Genomic DNA, 17,789 nt, shown 5'->3' with positions numbered 1-17,789 from the left:
AGTATGTGGGGAAATATGCGAAATGTCAGTGAAATCTCCCTTGCCACTGGAGGCTGAGGTTAGGAACCCTCATGAAAATTGAGCTGTTACATAATCACATGCACAATACACATATTGAATTGTTGCCAAGGTAAAGATATGACCCACCAATTCAGCCCCTCACAAGTGAAACATCAGTTTGGCTGAGACATTACACACTGCAAGGAAATAAATTACTCACCGTTTGGCAGGGCATTTTGTGCCACAGAAAAATAATTTTCTAAAGGGCACCTTGGTTGTATGAAAGGAGGATTTAATAAGTTTCGAGAGACAGCCATAAACCCTTGAAGATCCCCAGACCCATAGCCAGCTGACTGTGCCTGTGTGACAACTGAAAAGAGGAGCTGTTTAAAGATTTGGACACAGGCTACTAAGGAGCTCAGAGATCATCTAGACCAATTTGGTCAAAAATCAGTGGTACTTAGAGTTATGTGGCCACTTCTGCTCAAATATCTGCTATAACTAATTCTTGACCGATTTTTCTCATCAAAACTCCAGAACTGATCAGGTGCAGTGGCTCATGCCTGTAATATCAGTGCTTTGGGAGACCTAGGAAGGAGGGTTTCTTGAGGCCAGGAGTTCAAAACCAGCCTGGGTAACCTGGTGATACCCCATCTTTACAAAAATAAAATAGAAAAATAAGGTGTGGAGGTGTGCTTGTATTCCTAGCTACTTAGGGGGCTGAGGCAATAGGATTGTTTGAGCCTAGAAGTTCAAGTTTACGGTGAGCTATGGTCATGCTACTATACTCCAGCCTGGGTGACAGAGTGAGATCCTGTCTCAGGGAAAAAAGAAAACAAAAAAACTTCCAGAGTATGTTATGCTCATACCTGATTAAGACACCCGTCATTACTACCCACTCTAATGCTATCTCACATTCCTCAAGTTATCTATATCCGCAGTCTTCCCTTTAATTGTATTTCTGGATATTTATTATCCAAGGAAAGAAAAAGTCAACTTAGAATATTCATTCAGTTTATTGATGATAATTCTGCTGAAAGTGTCAGTGATCTTTAGTTGTTAAAGAACTCTAAGAGATGAGGACCCAAGGTTGTCTGTTTCTCCCCTCTCTACCTAGATGCTGCTTCAAAGGGACTTTTTAGAGCAGAAGTAAATGACAGTGTGTGTTGCCTCGAGTTTTACTGTATAGTAGTCTCTAAAGAAACTGTATCTAGCAATTCTTTAACTGTTGATAACCAAGAAGATATGAGAACATCCCTTTGGCTACTCATTTTGCATTTGCCCTAGAAAGCCATGGATCATTGCCTCAAACAAGCAAAAGGAATGAATTATATGTGAGAGCCAAATTTCTAGCCTAAATATCTAAGTGTATCTTTTCCCCTCTGAATAGTTAAATAGCTCTAACAAGGCCAAGGTTAAGCACAAGCACATATAATCTACAGTGAATGTAATGCCAATACTTAGAAGTGTGTTTATTATTATTTTTCAAACATGCTACTTGAATGTGTTCTCTGGTAGATAAAAGGATTAGATATCAAAAGTTAAATTCACTGCTTGAGATTTTTCAGAATGTTTCTCATTCCGACTTTAGAAAACCTTGGCTATTTATTCGCCATCTTCCTTCACTGTATTTTCTGAATCAGCCTTGGCCCATAAGAGTCTTTCTCTAGGAAAATTTGACAAGTTGGCATTTAATACATTTTCTGTCCTAACAGCTCCCATAGGCCCACTTTCAGTAATTGTGTGTTGCTTGCAACACTCTTTTGCCATTACAATTAAAAATGTTACTTATTTTAAATGAGGAAATTGACAATTTTACTGAGAAAACATTTTCAATTCATAATTATAGTTTTTTGTTTGTTTGTTTGTTTTAAGGTAAGCATATACCTCTGGTTAGTGAAAGATAGAAGTGAAGGCAGGGATAAGGGTGGGTTGAGAGTTTAGGGGGCTGATTGGAAATCTGCTCATTTAACAAGTGTGAAGTTTTTTTTTCTTATTCTAGCATGGAATGGATTCTTAAAGAATCAAGGCAGTTATCAAGCTAAGGAAACTAATTCTAAGGAACTTTGTCTTGGATTCTCCAAAGTGATAATTTTCCAGGCTAAAATGCACCAAAAAAGTCTATCATGAGCTTCCTTTTGTGATATATGAAGATTTCTTGAAACTGGCCCTAGCTTTTCAGGATAATGTAAAAGTTTTACCTCTACATTCAATCTTTTGGGCCATTTTAGCATCCACCTTTTATGGGCAATGTTAAATAGGGCTTCAGGTACTATGAAGAGTGAAGCTTGATTGTTCAGGTCCCAGTTACATCTTAATACTCTTTCTAGAAGGCTAAAAGAGCATATTCTTCCTAGGTGGTATGAAGATTAACAAAGAGAAAAAAAAAGGATGGAAAGAAAGCAGAGGCTGGGTACAGTGGCTCACACCTGTAATCCCAGTACTCTGGGAGGCCGAGGTGGGTGGACCACTAGCTCAGGAGTTTGAGACCAGCCTGGCAAATACGGTGAAACCCCATCTCTACTAAAAATACAAAAATTAGCTGGGCATGGTGATGCACACCTGTAATCCCAGCTACTCAGGAGACTAAGGCAAGAGAATTGCTTGAACACAGGAGGCAGAGATTGCAGTGAACTGAAACCATGCCATTGCACTCCAGCCTGGGCAGCAGAGTCACTGTTCCCCACTACCCCCAAAAAAGAAAGAAGGAAACAGAGACTGGAATGAGAAGTGAAACAGATTTTCTTGGTTGTCAATGTAGAACTCTATTAAAGTTTGTGATTTTAGTTTTGCTTCTGACACCAAGATCTGTAAGTAGATGGAGGGAAAAAAAACTCAGAATTTAAGAGGGAATAGCTCTATTTTCTCACATTGGCCTCCAAATGCCCTTAGCTCTCTCTGGCATCATTTTCTTTTTCTTTTTCTTTCTTTCTTTTTTTTTTTTTTACTTTTAACAATTATTTTAATTTTTAATTTTTAAATTTTTTATTTTATTGCATTTTAGGTTTTGGGATACATGTGAAGAACATGCAAGATTGTTGCATAGGTACACACGTGGCAGTGTGATTTGCTGCCTTCCTCCCCATCACCTATATCTGGCATTTCTCCCCATGCTATCTCTCCCCAACTCCCCACCCCCCACTGTCCCTCCCCTATTTCCCCCCAACAGACCCCAGTGTGTAGTACTCCCCTCCCTGTGTCCATGTGTTCTCATTGTTCAACACCCACCTATGAGTGAGAACATGCAGTGTTTGATTTTCTGCTCTTGTATCAGTTTGCTGAGAATGATGGTTTCCAGGTTCATCCATGTCCCTACAAAGGACACAAACTAATAGTTTTTGATGGCTGCATAATATTCCATGGTGTATATGTGTCACATTTTCCCTGTCCAGTCTATCATCGATGGGCATTTGGGTTGGTTCCAGGTCTTTACTATTGTAAACAGTGCTGCAGTGAACATTCATGTGCACATGTCCTTATAGTAGAGTGATTTATAATCCTTTGGATATATACCCAGTAATGCGATTGCTGGGTCAAATGGAATTTCTGTTTCTAGGTCTGGCATCATTTTCTACTGTTCCTTCCTGAAGTGTTCATGATTTCTTTCCATATTGCTTATGTGCAGTGTTACAGATAGGGATACCTGCCACACTGCCCACTTCTGAACTCTAAAAGGGATATTCTATCCTGAAGGAATTTTGGTATAATGTTTATTACCACACTAACTTAAGTTCATAGGAAAAGGGCTAGTTACATCAAATAGTAAAATAATGTATTATGAGAATCCTATTTAAAATAGAAATGTATATTTCTATTTTATAATAGATATTTAAATATTTCTATTTTAAATATTTAAAATAGAAATGTATCTCAAGACTACAGGATTGATCATATTTATATTCTAAATGCAATACCTTAGAATCTAAAATATATTCATTCTTAAGAATTCAAATTTATTGTGCTTATTATCTATTTTATTCCATAACATCACAATTCATAGTAGAAGGTAGAGCATTTAAATGACTTCTTCTCTCCAGTGTTTCTAAAACTTATTGAGTGCCTGTATATTTACAGACCACAATGGTTACTTAAAAATAGAGAATGTTATTTAATGTTATATAATATGATGTAAGGCAGCACTCTACAATCTAAAAAACTGTTTTATTAAGTCAGTCTTATCTTTAACCTCATCCTTTCTGACTGTGTTCAGCATCTGATTCTCAAAATAATTCACATTTTAGTACCCCAGCAAGGCTAAAAACCTGAATCTGTGACCTAGTTTTTTCCTAATGTTCTCAAAACACCAGACACAACCTCTGAATTTTTTTTCCAGGATGTATAACATACAGAGAAACTACTAAGTTTTACAAAGGAATAGTAGTTTATTAAGGGAAGTAACATTCAGCAATTTTTACTTCTACCCGCAACTATTAACCATTTGCTCAATGTGAGACCCTATAATCATGTCTGGATGAATGCCTAGGAGCAAAAGACCTTCATTTAAGTTTATAATTCCCCCTGGCTCTAAAATGTGACTCTGTTAAACAATTGTTTAAGAATACACAGTGACCTGTATTTCTAGTTGTATGACAAATATACCTCCAAGAAAAAATTCTGGAAATCTGACCCCATTAAAGGAAAATTAGTAAGCTGAGACACTGTGGACTTCCTCCTCCAGTCTGCAGCCTCCTTCATCTGTAGCATCTATTGACTAAATCTACTCTACTCTGTAACTGCCACCTTCTTCTTCAGAACTTAAAAGGATATAGTAACCAATTCAAATTATGTATACACTTTTGTTTATTCAAAGTGCTTATTGAAAGGATTGACTGTATTGGCAACATGGTTAGGGAATGGGGTAGGTATGGAAAGGCTTTGAAAAGCAATGAGATTTAGTCATGTAGAGTGTGAGGATGAAATCCTAACCGAATGATATCCACTCCCGACTTCCTGGGAAGGAGGATCAGCCTGCAGAGCCTGCTCTGAGGGATTCTGAGTATGGAGGAAAAATCTTTCCTTACTCTGAGACTTGTCATGCCCTAGCATAGTCCAGGCCAGTGTGTAGCTGGTGCCTTCCCCAACTCTTCCTCCCCAATGTGGAGCACAGGGACTTTCAGGAGGTGCTTGTTTGCTTTCTAAATAATTGAAATTTATTCATTGTATTTATTAGAGCTTTTCTTTTGTTAAATTAGAACTTCCCAGCCTGTCACAGTGGCTCATGCCTGTGCTTTGGGAGACTGAGGCAGGAGAATCATTTGAGGCCAGGCATTCTAAGCCAGCCTGAGAAACATAGCGAGACCCTCATCTCTACAAAACATTAGTTAGGTGTGGTGGCACATGCCTCTTGTCTTAGCTACATGAGATGCTGAGGCAGGAGGATTGCTTGAGCTCAGAAGTTCAAGGCTGCAGTGAGCTACAGTTGCACCACTGTACTCCAGCCTGGGAAACACAGCAAGACCCAGTCTCTTAAGGAAAAAAAAAAGGAACTTCTCTATCCTATCTGATACAACATTTCAAATAAATAGATCACTAGGATTTATTTCCTTTACAAATTACTTCATTACCAATGAAGTATTAGTAATAAATTACATAGTAATATATTTATGTAAATATGTATATATAACCATACATTAATATCAAATGACATAGTAATATAAATGCAATGCAGTATTACTTAGGTCATTGCATGCCTTATTTATATCTCTCAGAGATCAACATATTTGAATTTCCCAGAAACTTTTGTATGAGCTGATCATCCATTTGAAAACAATGACCAAATGTAGTCAGTACTTTCATAGTGGCATTTTTCTGCAAGTCAAAATATGTAATGATTTTTTAGTAATTTAAATAGGAATTTATAGGCAGCACCTATTAGGTATCAGGGCTTGTTAATCACCAAACGACAAGCTGCCAAACCCAAAGGAGAATCAACCTAGAGTCATTTTACTGTGATCACGACCCATCATGTAGCTATTAAGCAAGCTCCTTTTCCATATTAACATTTGTAATTTATTCTGAAAATTAAGGGCCACTTTGAATCTTTATACTAAAAAAAAAAAGCATGTAAGCATAACCTTAGACATATTTTGCAAATTTAACTAAACATATCTCAAAAGAGTACTATTAAGACTTTTTCCCAATTTTTCCATTGTACAAGCTACAATGTAGTTTTCTTAATGAATACTCCATATTCAAAAGGAATGTATAACTTTTAATGGTCCCTTAAAAGGACTGTCGTAAGTGTTGTGCCGTTCCATACTAGACCTTTTGCCCCATGAAAACAAGGATTGTCTACCTTGTTCACCTTTGAATCTCTAACTCCTAAAACTCAGTGCCTCATGCTTAGCAGTGCTTAATAGTCACTGAATCAGTTACCCTTCCTGGAAACTTCCCTCACTGCTCTACTGAACTTAAGGTTCAGTTCAAGCCCTAGATCCCCTAAAAATCCCTCACTTACGTAGATATACTGCTTAGTACTTTACGGGGACACAACCTCAGCAACTTGCATGCTTTTCAGAAACTTTTCCTTTAAATGTATTTTCATTTCACGCCTGTTACCACTTAATTTGACTGTTCACTCCTATTTTTAACCTCCCCATCTCCAAACACATTTTTAACACATTAGCGTGTACATGTAAGCATTCAATTAACTCATATAGACTACATGATTGATTGATCTTGTTTACCATTCATTCCATCAATAAACATTTGTCAAGTTCCTACTTAGTTCTTGGAACAGCCAACACAGTATTGAATACACAAGTATCCCTGTTCTCTTGGAGCATATTATCTGCTAGGAAGAGACAATCAAGCAAAGGAATAAATGAATAAATGAGGAATACAAGAATGTTAGGTACTGAGGAGTGCTGTGAAACAAATAGGTATGTGAAAGGGAGTGACTAAATGTTAAAATTAAAAAATAAATAACAGTTGATGAGGGCCTCTTTGAGAAGTTAACAGTTGGTCTGAGACCTGAACGATAGGTAGGAACATGTTATGGAAAGATCTGGAAGAAGAGCGTTCACCATGGTATTGGGCTGGAATGAGCTGGACACTGAGAAATAAAGGGATGTGTGTGTGGTTTGGGGGTCATGATTGCAAGGACTTCTTTTCAGAACAACTGGGATGGGAGATGCTGCCAAGTGGAAATACTGCCCAGTGAAGACGTCTTATGAGCAGTGTGTGTTGGAATCCTGATTTAGGGGTGGAGGAGAGAAAGGAACAGAACCAAATACAAAAATCAGTATGTGGTGCTTATATTTTAGAAGTGTTAGTACCCAAAGTGACAGTGTAACTGTAAAAGAGATGAACATTACAAGTCAGGCACGTAAACCTTTTTAGAGTAAAGCAGAAGAACCTCCTAAAGAGACGAAGAAAGAATCTCCAGCAAATTAGGAAGAAAAGTGATAGAAAATGACCTTGAGAATGAAGGGCCATTTATGTTGAGTGCTGTTGAAAGGTCTAGTAAAGTGGTCATGGGAAACTCAGCAACAAGGGAGTCGCCACCATTCTTAATAAGAGCAGTCGTTGTGGGGTCATGGATGTGGATAGCAATGTGTTTGGAGTGGGCAGAGAAGAGAAGGTGTTGGAAAAAGCTGAGACAGCAAAAGTTAACCATTTCAAGAAATTTTATTGGGAAAGGGAATAAAGAGGTTGAAACTGAAAGAAAATTGGAGGTTAAGGGAGGAATTTTTTGTTTGTTGTTTAAAAAGTGTTTTAACAGTACATGTGTAAGTTAATGGCAATAACCAAGTGTAGTGCAATAGAGAGAAAGAGTGATGACACCTCAGCAAGAGGGTTAACATGCAGAAGCAAATGCCACGAAAAGTTAAAAGGCCAGATATATAGGTGAAGGGGAGGAAGGCAGCAAACCACACTGCCATGTGTGTACCTATGCAACAATATTGCATGTTCTTCACATGTACCCCAAAACCTAAAATGCAATAAAAAAAATTTAATTTAATTTAAAAAAAAGTTAAAAGAGATTGGCTTCTAAGACACAAATGACACAGATTTTGATAGGCACAAAGTGACTATAAATATGAAGACTGTTTCTCATTAGGGAAATATTTCTGTGTTAAAATCTGGAAAAGCTAAAGTAGGCCAGGTGGAGTCACATGATTTTGATGATTTGGGGCCACGTTTCACTGGCAAAAGTACCACTTTTCTATGGCCCAAGCTAATATACTATGAGTATAACTACAATATACATATGCAAAATAGCTCAGAATACACAAATTGAAACAGATGATGAGTTTATATGTGTTTTCCATTTTCTCTTTGGTTAAAATATGTATGGAAAGTATAATAATTTTAGGACAAATATATGGGAAATATTAAATACTTCTGAAATTGAATGTTCCTTATTTCAGCTTGGTTTTTAGGTTAAGTCATATTGAATGCTGAACTGAACAGGCAAAGACAGAATCAGATCCAAGTGGTTATTCTAGTTTTATCAGAGCCTTTGTGTTCCCTTCTAAAGGATTAAAGTGTCTGCTACATACTGCAAGATTCATTTCCTTAATATCTTTGTTTCTTAGTGATTTAGATGTAAAAAATTTAAAATTAAAATGAATTCGTGTATTTTATAAGATTTCTCTTTAAAGATGTGTCAGTTGGCTTAAATATTTATGTTTTCTTTTGTCACAGGCTTATTTATATTCATCTTCCACTGTGCTATGAAGGAGAATGTTCAGAAACAGTGGCGGCGGCATCTCTGCTGTGGTAGATTTCGGTTAGCAGATAACTCAGGTAAAGGGCTGTTTAAATTTTACATCTAAAATTAGATGGGAAAGTTTGTCATTCTGTCTTCCATTGTCAGAGCAACCTAGTCCCAAAGGGAGCAATCTATTGAAGTGGAGCATGTGAAGATACCTAGCTGGAGTTGTAGAACATGAGGACTAGAAGAGATCTGAGAACTTCAGGCCCAATCCTTCTATTCTGCAGAGGGGAAGCATGAATTCCATACAAGTTATATGAGTAGCCCAAGGTTTGATGTCTAATTTAACAACCCAGAGTTTCCACTACACCAGACTCACCTTTCCACGTTTTGTAGATCCTCAATTACATTGTTAGACAAAGAGATTTTTCTCCGTATATTAAAAAAAAAAAAAAAAAAAAACTGAAAAAAAAAACCACACTTTGTCTTTTTTTTTTTTTCTGTATCTTTCTTTTTCTTTTTACCATTAGTGGTTACATCTCACTCTTAGGATATTGAAAGTGAGATTTTAAACAGTACATATACGAAGTCAAAGTAAGAAATTTTCAGTTTTTCTTGTTTACATGTCAGTCTCTTCTCTTAGCCATTGCCAGCATATCAGAAAATCAGATGCTCCAGATAAAAAATGCAGTGATGATTTTTCAGAACAGAACATATTCCCTGTAAAGCACATTGATAGAGTGATGTCACTTTTTTACAGATTGGAGTAAGACAGCTACCAATATCATCAAGAAAAGTTCCGATAATCTAGGAAAATCTTTGTCTTCAAGCTCCATTGGTTCCAACTCAACCTATCTTACGTCCAAATCTAAATCCAGCTCTATCACCTATTTCAAAAGGAATAGCCACACAGGTGAGTCTAAAGATGTCCTTGAGTTTAGTTTTCATCACATTTTCATTGCAAAAATTGACATATCATGAAGATTGATGGATCACGGTGCCTGAGAGGGTGCATCTTTTAGATTTATGAAAATAAAAATCTGTTCAAAGACATTATCCAACACTTTTATGAATATTTCATCCTTTTAAAAATTTTGTAACTCAAACTCTAGCTATATAATCATAATATTATCCACTCTGTATATTATTGCAACTTCATCATTTGCTTCAAAATTTAGTTTTCTTTAAATAATGGTATTTTGTTTAAAAAGTTATATCTTTATTTTTAAAATTAAACATTGAATTACAGATTATTTTAGCAGACTATGATAGTTACTGGACAAGTTGTCATGGGAACAGGAAGAAACAATATGTAGGACATATATTTTATTTAAGACCTAATTCCTTAACCATTGCAGATGTTATTAACAACTGCTCTTTAAATCACTGATTACATATCACTATTTGGAAAGTGGTACAGGACTATAAGAAACATTGTCTTTCTTAATACCCTGCTGTTTCATGATATTTGCAATTACTGCACATTCTGACACTGAACATTTATGTAAAAAGTACTGATGACACCATGGAAATAAAGAATATTTTAAGCCAGGTACTATGGCACATGCCTGGAGTCCCAACTACTCTGGCAGCTGAGATGGGAGGATTGCTTGCACCTTGGAGTTTAGGCTGCAGTGGGTTATGATCATGCCACTGCACCACAGCCTGGGCAACATAGTAAGACCCCATCTAAAAAAATAGTAATATTTTGCAGCACTCGATAATGAATGATGTGAAAATGTGTAACCTTTTAATACTTTCAAAGGGAAATAATAGAATTGCTACTTTTAAATACTAATTAAACCCTGGCAGACAGCTGTCAACATTTAAAACATAGCACTTTCCTCATTAAAGATAATTCTAAAGGGATAATGGAAATAAGTTTTTAATTTTTAATTTGTTTAGCTATTAAACACGAGCAAAAGTGAATGGCATAGAGAATACTAATACTTGGCTTTTTGCAAACAGGGAGTAAGGTGTGTGATGTGTCTGTAATTATTCATATTGCAAATAGTTGAATTACAGATGACCCTCCTGTACGTTTGAATCCTTATACATGTCCCAGTTTGTACCGTCTTCTATGTCTTGCCACTGGAGTGACCATTGCCTGGGATTCATGATAGTACTATGGAAAAAGTCTTGAGTGGTTAGAGAGTTTGTTAATTCCAAAATTAATTAAAAATCCAAGAACTTGGAGCAACTTAGGACTGCAGTTCTTAAAGTATCTTAAGAGTCTAGGACATTTTGGGGGGAATTAAATAAAGGCTGTTGATTCTCTTCCAGAAAAAGGTACAGATTTTGCATCATCTTCACAATTTTGCATAAAATTAAGAAGTCTGTGCCGTTCTGCCTAAGAATATCTGTGTAATGAAATTGATGACAGGTGTATAGTCTAAGACAGATGATTCTACTTATTTGGTGGTTCCATGGCACAAAGCATCTTTTGCTTATAATGAATTCTTTTTTTTTCACTTTATTGAACCAAACTTAAAATTTGATACTCATTTTGCCTTCCATTCTAAAATACAAATAATTAATGCAGTATCAGTCAGTCATAAATAAATAGGAATTAGACCAATTGAATGCTTTCTTAAACTGAAAATAGCTGGCCTGAAGAAATACCACTCTTAAAAAAGGAAGACGATAACAAGGCAAATAATTTGGAACATGAGACATTTGGGAAATATTAAGCAAAGAAAGGGCTATAGGATTTGGGGGAAAACTGACTAGAAGATAAAAGAGGATATGCAGAAATGGAGGTCCAAAGGCAGACTTTACTATTTTAAAATATTGTGAGTTCTTCGTTTTGTTTTATTTTATTTTATTTTAATTTTGAGGCAGGGTCTCACTCTGTTTCCGAGTCTGGAGTGCAGTGGCACACTCACGGTAGAGGCTCACTGAAGCCTCTACCTCCTGGGTTCAAGCAATCCTCCCACCTTAGCCTCTCAAGTAGCTGGGACTACAGGTGTGCACCACCATACCTGTCTAATTTTTGTATTTTTGTAGAAATGGGGTTTCATGATCTTGTCCAGGATAGGCTCAAACTCCTGGGCTCAAGCAATTTGCCTGCCTCAAGCCTCCCAAAGTGCTGGGATTACAGGTGTGAGCCACCACACTCAGCCTTTTTTTTTTTTTTTTTTTTTTTTTTTTTTTTTTTTTAAGAATGCATTAATGTTCTTGTTTCCCTTAACAAAAAAAAAAAAACTTGGGCTAAATAGGTTCTTATCAATTAGGATGAGAATATAGTTAGTTATATGGTATTACTTCAATGGTATAATAAATTCTGGTTTACAGTCAACTGACTTCACATAGGCTTTGCCTACCCAGCCAGTTCTCAGTGGGACAGTTAGCATCCTGGGGATCACTCAGCGTATGCAAAAAGTCACTGCATATCATCATGGATATCTAGTTGGTTCATTTCTTGGAATTGATCTAGATATTCATATGTTTATGGTATAGATAATGTCTCCTAAGAGCATTCCTTCAACAAAAGTGGATCATTCAGGTAAACTTTAATTACTTTTTTGAATGCATGAATTTTTTGCAAGGTAATAAGAGAATATGTGCATGGATTAAGCTAAGATTCTTGCTGCATCATCAAAATGGCTTGTTCTTTTCAGCTAGCACAATGACATTCCTGCATTGAGCTGGAATTTCTGAAATTTCGAATGATAGCGTGTGGTGTGCTGGCTCTTCTCTGCATGGGTTGTCTGCTAGCTGCTCCTTCTAGGAAATGTACCATGGTCTGGAGTCAGTGGATCACACATTATGTAAAATAATAACAAAAAGCAGTACTTGAGAAAAGATTTGTTGTAGGACATGAGATGCTTTATTTTTCCACTACTCTTATGGATTGTTGGATATGTCATGGTACATTCATAGAAGTCATATAAGTGAAATTGTCAATTCCAAGCCTGCTTTGTGAAGATTGTTTTCTGCTTGAAATTTCAGCATAGGTCAAATAATAGTTCATATCCCTAGCCCCTGGTTTTCAGACTTGTAACTATAATCAGAGTCTTTATTAAACATAATGTAATATCTAACCAGAAGACTGGGAATAGCATATATAAAAATGTAGCCCTCATTCAGAATTTTGCTTTATTAAACCATGAAGACCCATTAAATTGGATCACATTGTTGAAAAGAAGCTGTTCATAATTTCTAAAATTATATGCCACTGGAAGTTACAAAGGAAGCAGAGTGAATATATCCTTGACATCTCTCTGAGGATATGCAGTTTTCTAAAAACACCAAACACAAATTATTCAGTATTGATATATAAGTCAATAGAAAAATCCCCACCAGAAAACCAATGGCTAGTGAATATATGAACTGAAAGGAAGCTCAGAATCAATCAGCTTGCTGAGGGCCTAATGGGGAGGGGCCTTTTGTCATGACTCCTTGAGCCTTTTCCTCGCCAACACTGGAAAATGCTTCAGTTGTTCCACCATGCTTCAGTTTGCCCCTTCTCTCCATGAACCATCTGTTTTTCTCTCTTGCATCCTTTAGTTATGGGTTGAGCATCTCATTTCCCTTTTCAGCCCTTATTTTATTTAGTGCCTGCTTCAACGCAAAATAACAGTCAAGGAATTTGAATAGTTTCCAAAGATAACAGATAGCATGATGGTGATGGCTTTTACCAATTATTGGTGGATTTTAAATGTTTTGTCACATACTGAGTCCAACATATTCAAACTGTAAAATGCCTTGAAGTGAAGATTCCAATTTTGGAGCCATGATTTCTAAAAGTTTTTCAGGATAGAGTTTTTGCCTTTTCCACAATGTATAGAGAAAATACATAGGAAACTGAATACTTTATCAAAGTTCATTTCTTCTTTATCAGTGTATTTGGAGAAGGAGGTACTTCTTTCTAAAGTGTATTTGGAGAAGGAGGTACTTAAAAGATATTTGTAGGATACAAATGTGTATGTTTACAGACATACAGACAACCGTATCTGTTTACAGATAATAGAGCTTAAGTGAGTTTCAGAGCATTATCTTAGCCAATTTTACAAAGTTTTTGTGTATAGGGAAATAACATTTAAATATATGATACTGAAAATTTTATTAAAAAATTATTTAGCAGTCCTTTATTGCTATCAGTTGTTCTAATATTAGTGTCGTTAGCAATAGCATCACTCTGAAACTATAAGATAATTAATACAAATAAATCATTTTTAATTAAAATTTTCTGGTAATAACTTTGCTATAATTAAAAGAATAATTCATAAAAAGTGCCCTTTTTGCTATATTCCTATTGTTTATCCAAGTAAAAACCATGGGAAAGCATGTTCAAAGTAGCCTTCCATATTTATTTTCATTTGCTTTTATTCTCCAAAATCCTTTAATTTTATAAAATTTTTATTGCAGAAAGTGTCAAAGATATATAAAAAGTAGAGAGGATACTATTAGGAATCCTCTTGTTCCCATCAACTTACAGCCAGTTATACACCCCACCCATTTTTCCCTTCCTGTATTATTTGAAAACATATCTTAGATATCATATCATTTCTTCCACAAGTATTTCAGCACATTTTAATTCCTTTATTATGTAGTCTTGTATATATATTTTTGAAGTGGTTTTTCAATTATTTTTTCATTGGCTCTGCGATATTCAAGAATATTTCTTATAGTAAGCTACAGTACGAATTACTAGAAGGCGAGTTGACATTTAGTGATTATTAGGAGGGTACTTAGAAGAAAAAAAACATGGAAGTTTGATGTTGCCTATTACCTTATCTAAGATAGAATCCGAGCATTATTTTCTTTTGTTCTTCTTTAATGTGCAAAACAGAGTGTACAGTATAGTGGCCTGTAGGCATCTCACCAGCTCATCTTGAACCTAATTTCTTGTATCATTTCTTGCAGACAATACTTCCATGGACAAGTCCTTGTCAAAACTGGCCCATGCTGATGGAGAACAAACATCAATCATCCCTGTCCATCAGGTCATTGATAAGGTCAAGGGTTATTGCAATGCTCATTCAGATAACTTCTATAAAAATATTATCATGTCAGATACCTTCAGCCACAGCACTAAGTTTTAATGTCTTTAATGTAAGAAAAAGAAATCAGTCTGCAGAAATGTGAAGATTTGCAATCAGTGAAAGCTGCAACTATCGATGTAAATGTGCTATTACCTAGATAACTGCATATATGTGAGGAATGTATTTTGTTAAGAAGGCTTTTGTGAAATTCATAATTTTTCTTTTCAATCTATTTATTCCATGGAAGAGTTGCCATCATCACTAAAACTTCAGTACTGAGAGCAACGTGACTCAGTAGCCCAGAAACTATGATTTTCTAAATATGTAATTGAATCAGAATAATCATAATGCAAGGGAGACATTAAAATAGAGGCAAGGGAGAAGCCACACTGAGGACAGACCCTAGGTAGAGCTCATTTTACTCCACCTAATATCTACATCGGGATGTACCCATTTTCTGCATCATCTTTCTCAACAATAAAAAATGTAACTCTTTTGGATGCCCACAAATTCCATTCCAGTGTTTCTTTCTGTAAATGCAGTACCATGTTCTCATTTGCAGTGACATTTCAACCACAGGCAGAAAAGACTGTTTACTGCTTGACCCAAAGACTTAAAAGGATTTTTTTTTTTTAATTTTAAATATTACACCTTCAGAACCATAACATGCTTAAGAAAGTTTTTCCAAAATATTGACCTAGATGAGGCTATATACATGTCTAATATTTTACTCATTCTATTCAAGGCATAAGGCCAAGGCTTTAAGTATAATTTAATCCCATACATTCGAGTTAAGTTTAGTATCGATGCTCCATCAATGTGGACCTCCCAGGAGTTGTTTAAGAATGAATCCATTACACCTCTACTTTTGGCTCTCTACTGTATATTGAGCCCGTAGGCTTGTGGGAGGAAGGAGAATTTCCATTAGCCATGCTGTATGCAGTGGAATTTTCCTTTTAGGAGACACACAATTGAGACTCTCTGGTTCTGTCCTTGCTTTAGAGACTTTAAGATATTTCCTATTGCACAAATGAAAACCTCTTAATTCCCCTATTGAGAGTTTTGTTCCAAGGAATATGAAGTGAGACACATGGTGACTTATAATAATACAAATAATTTATAAACAGCTGGGTCTGCAATAGCTAGTCTAAATATTGCTTGTGTGTCAGTCCTTTGATTATAGTATGTAAGAACCTGAGGAGGTCTGGCAAGATAGATGGTGTATTATTTATGGATCAAACTGCTGCATAGAAGCCATGCATACTGTTATTCAGCTTGCCTAACTCTCAGACTATTCTGAGTAATGCCTGCTTGCTGATGAATGTGTAGGAGACCACATTGTAATTGTTCTTAGGTGATGGGGTCCTATGCGGTTTCTTAGAAATCAGTCTCAGTGCGTGCTGTGCTTTTTCACATTTGTTCTGAGTTATCTGGGAAGTATCAGGTTCTGGGAGGCAACAGTGGAAGTGATAAGAAAAGGAGACATTCTGGTGTGTACCTATGCAGCAATCTTGCATGTTCTTCACATGTACCCCAAAACCTAAAATGCAATAAAAAAAAAAAAAAAAAGAAAATGAGACATTCTGTCAAAGCCAGTCTGCTTAAAGACAAAGTCTAGAACCTGGAACCTAGAGGCCTTTTTCTCTGCACAAAAAACAGTTTGCAGTATGAGACATGGGAGAGCTTTTAAGCTACACAGCAACCCAAGGGACCTCTCACCTTTTGCTGAGCTTCAATCATGAAGCTATTTGCCTGGCTCCAGCAGATGATGAGATAATGAGGCAGTGGGTTTTTTGTTACTGTTCCATTTTGCAGCATCCTGCAACACCATCCTGGGAGACATGAGCATTATCCAGCTTGGCTTTCACAGGGGAAGGTTGTATTCAGTAGAAAAGAATAGTAAATCTAAGGTCACTGAGATTCACTACAGTAGAGCCAAGTCCTTTTCAAGAGGCATATATTAACAGACTGTTTATTTTGGCAGAGGTTATATATGGATGAAAATTAATCTAAGTCATTGAACATTCATATACATTTCCCCCCAAACCTTAGACATTTGTGGTAGATTTCAACTAATTAGATTAGTCAGATTTCTGTTCAAAGTGCTTATTTGGTCAATAACAATTAAGATATACCTTCAAAAATGGCTTTGCTTTTTGATTTCCACTGATACTCATATGGCTCCAGAAAAATATTTTTTTCATATTTGACAGTGTCAGCTCCACTTTAGAAATTTCTAATAACCAGATGAGAAACAATTAAGAAACTGCTCAAGGGAAACATTTGTAAATGGATTTGAAAGATTGAGCCAAATTCTGTCATCAGTTCTAAGCCTTCGGTTCTCATCTCCATTTAGGCCCCATCAGAACAGAGGGTCAGGAATTTAGCTGGGGAGGCTGAATTTAGTTCAACCTACCTTTGAGGATAGCATCAGTTCAGACTCCCTTTCCCTTATGTTTTCTTTTCTTTTTCTCTCTTTTTAAACTACATTGTGTTAGAGTCGTAGTCTAGGATCCTGAGAGATTTTCCATTCTTGTTACCATTCACTTGCTTTGTAAAGATTTTGTCTATTGTTGGCATAGATTCTTTTGTATATATTTATTTATTTGTGTTTATACATGTCAATCGGTTTCCTATCTTAGCTTGATATTGCCTAGCTTTGTTGTTTTAATTAACTTTCTATTAGAGAGACTGTATATATTTTTCTAAATACTTTGTGAGATCACTTTTTGGTAGCAATATCTTTGAATATGATGAATAAAAGTGACTGTGAGTGCAAATAGAATTAGCAGTAAGAAGCTACTCTAGCTAATTTGCCATTTTACTTAAATGGAAAATGTTTTTCAAATAAATACTTATGTTGTTCATGTTCCAAGTTATTCAATTTCTTTATGAGTGAATGTTTTTCCTTCTGACTCCTTAATAGGAAAAGATGATTTGACAGCTGGAAAATAACCTGCCACCAATTAAGCTAGCGATATAGAGTGACTTTGCCAAAACACTTGGAATGAGTATGTAACAGAGATCCAGTTCACTAGGGATTAATACATTTTGACATTCTTAGAATTTCTTAGGATGACCGATGCAAAGCCAAGCTCTATAGCAAATTAAAAGTAATGCAGATTTCTTTTAGGGAATGTCTT

At 35.9% G+C, this 17,789-nt stretch overlaps 1 protein-coding gene across 9 annotated transcripts in view; it reads left to right on the top strand.

Annotated features, from left to right (window-relative positions):
• ADGRG6 (adhesion G protein-coupled receptor G6) overlaps nt 1–17,521 on the top strand; it is a 149,142-nt gene extending 131,621 nt beyond the window's left edge. For 6 of the 9 annotated variants that reach the window (XM_074397377.1, XM_010337551.3, XM_074397379.1 and 3 more), the window contains 3 exons: nt 8,650–8,751; nt 9,420–9,572; nt 14,528–17,521. In XM_074397377.1, the coding sequence (XP_074253478.1) occupies nt 8,650–8,751; nt 9,420–9,572; nt 14,528–14,706 (434 nt within the window). In that variant the 3' untranslated portion in view covers nt 14,707–17,521. Of the gene's footprint in view, nt 1–8,649; nt 8,752–9,419; nt 9,573–12,118; nt 12,165–14,527 lie in introns of all 9 variants that reach the window. The other 3 variants (XM_074397380.1, XM_039467783.2, XM_039467784.2) reach the window with 1 other exon arrangement.
• Nucleotides 17,522–17,789: the final 268 nt, after the last annotated feature.

Source organism: Saimiri boliviensis, chromosome 4 (assembly GCF_048565385.1).
Source record: "Saimiri boliviensis isolate mSaiBol1 chromosome 4, mSaiBol1.pri, whole genome shotgun sequence".
Classification (NCBI taxonomy): Eukaryota; Metazoa; Chordata; class Mammalia; order Primates; family Cebidae; genus Saimiri; species Saimiri boliviensis.
The sequence above is the reverse complement of the archived record's forward strand: the minus strand, read 5'-3'. Positions and strand labels throughout refer to the sequence as shown.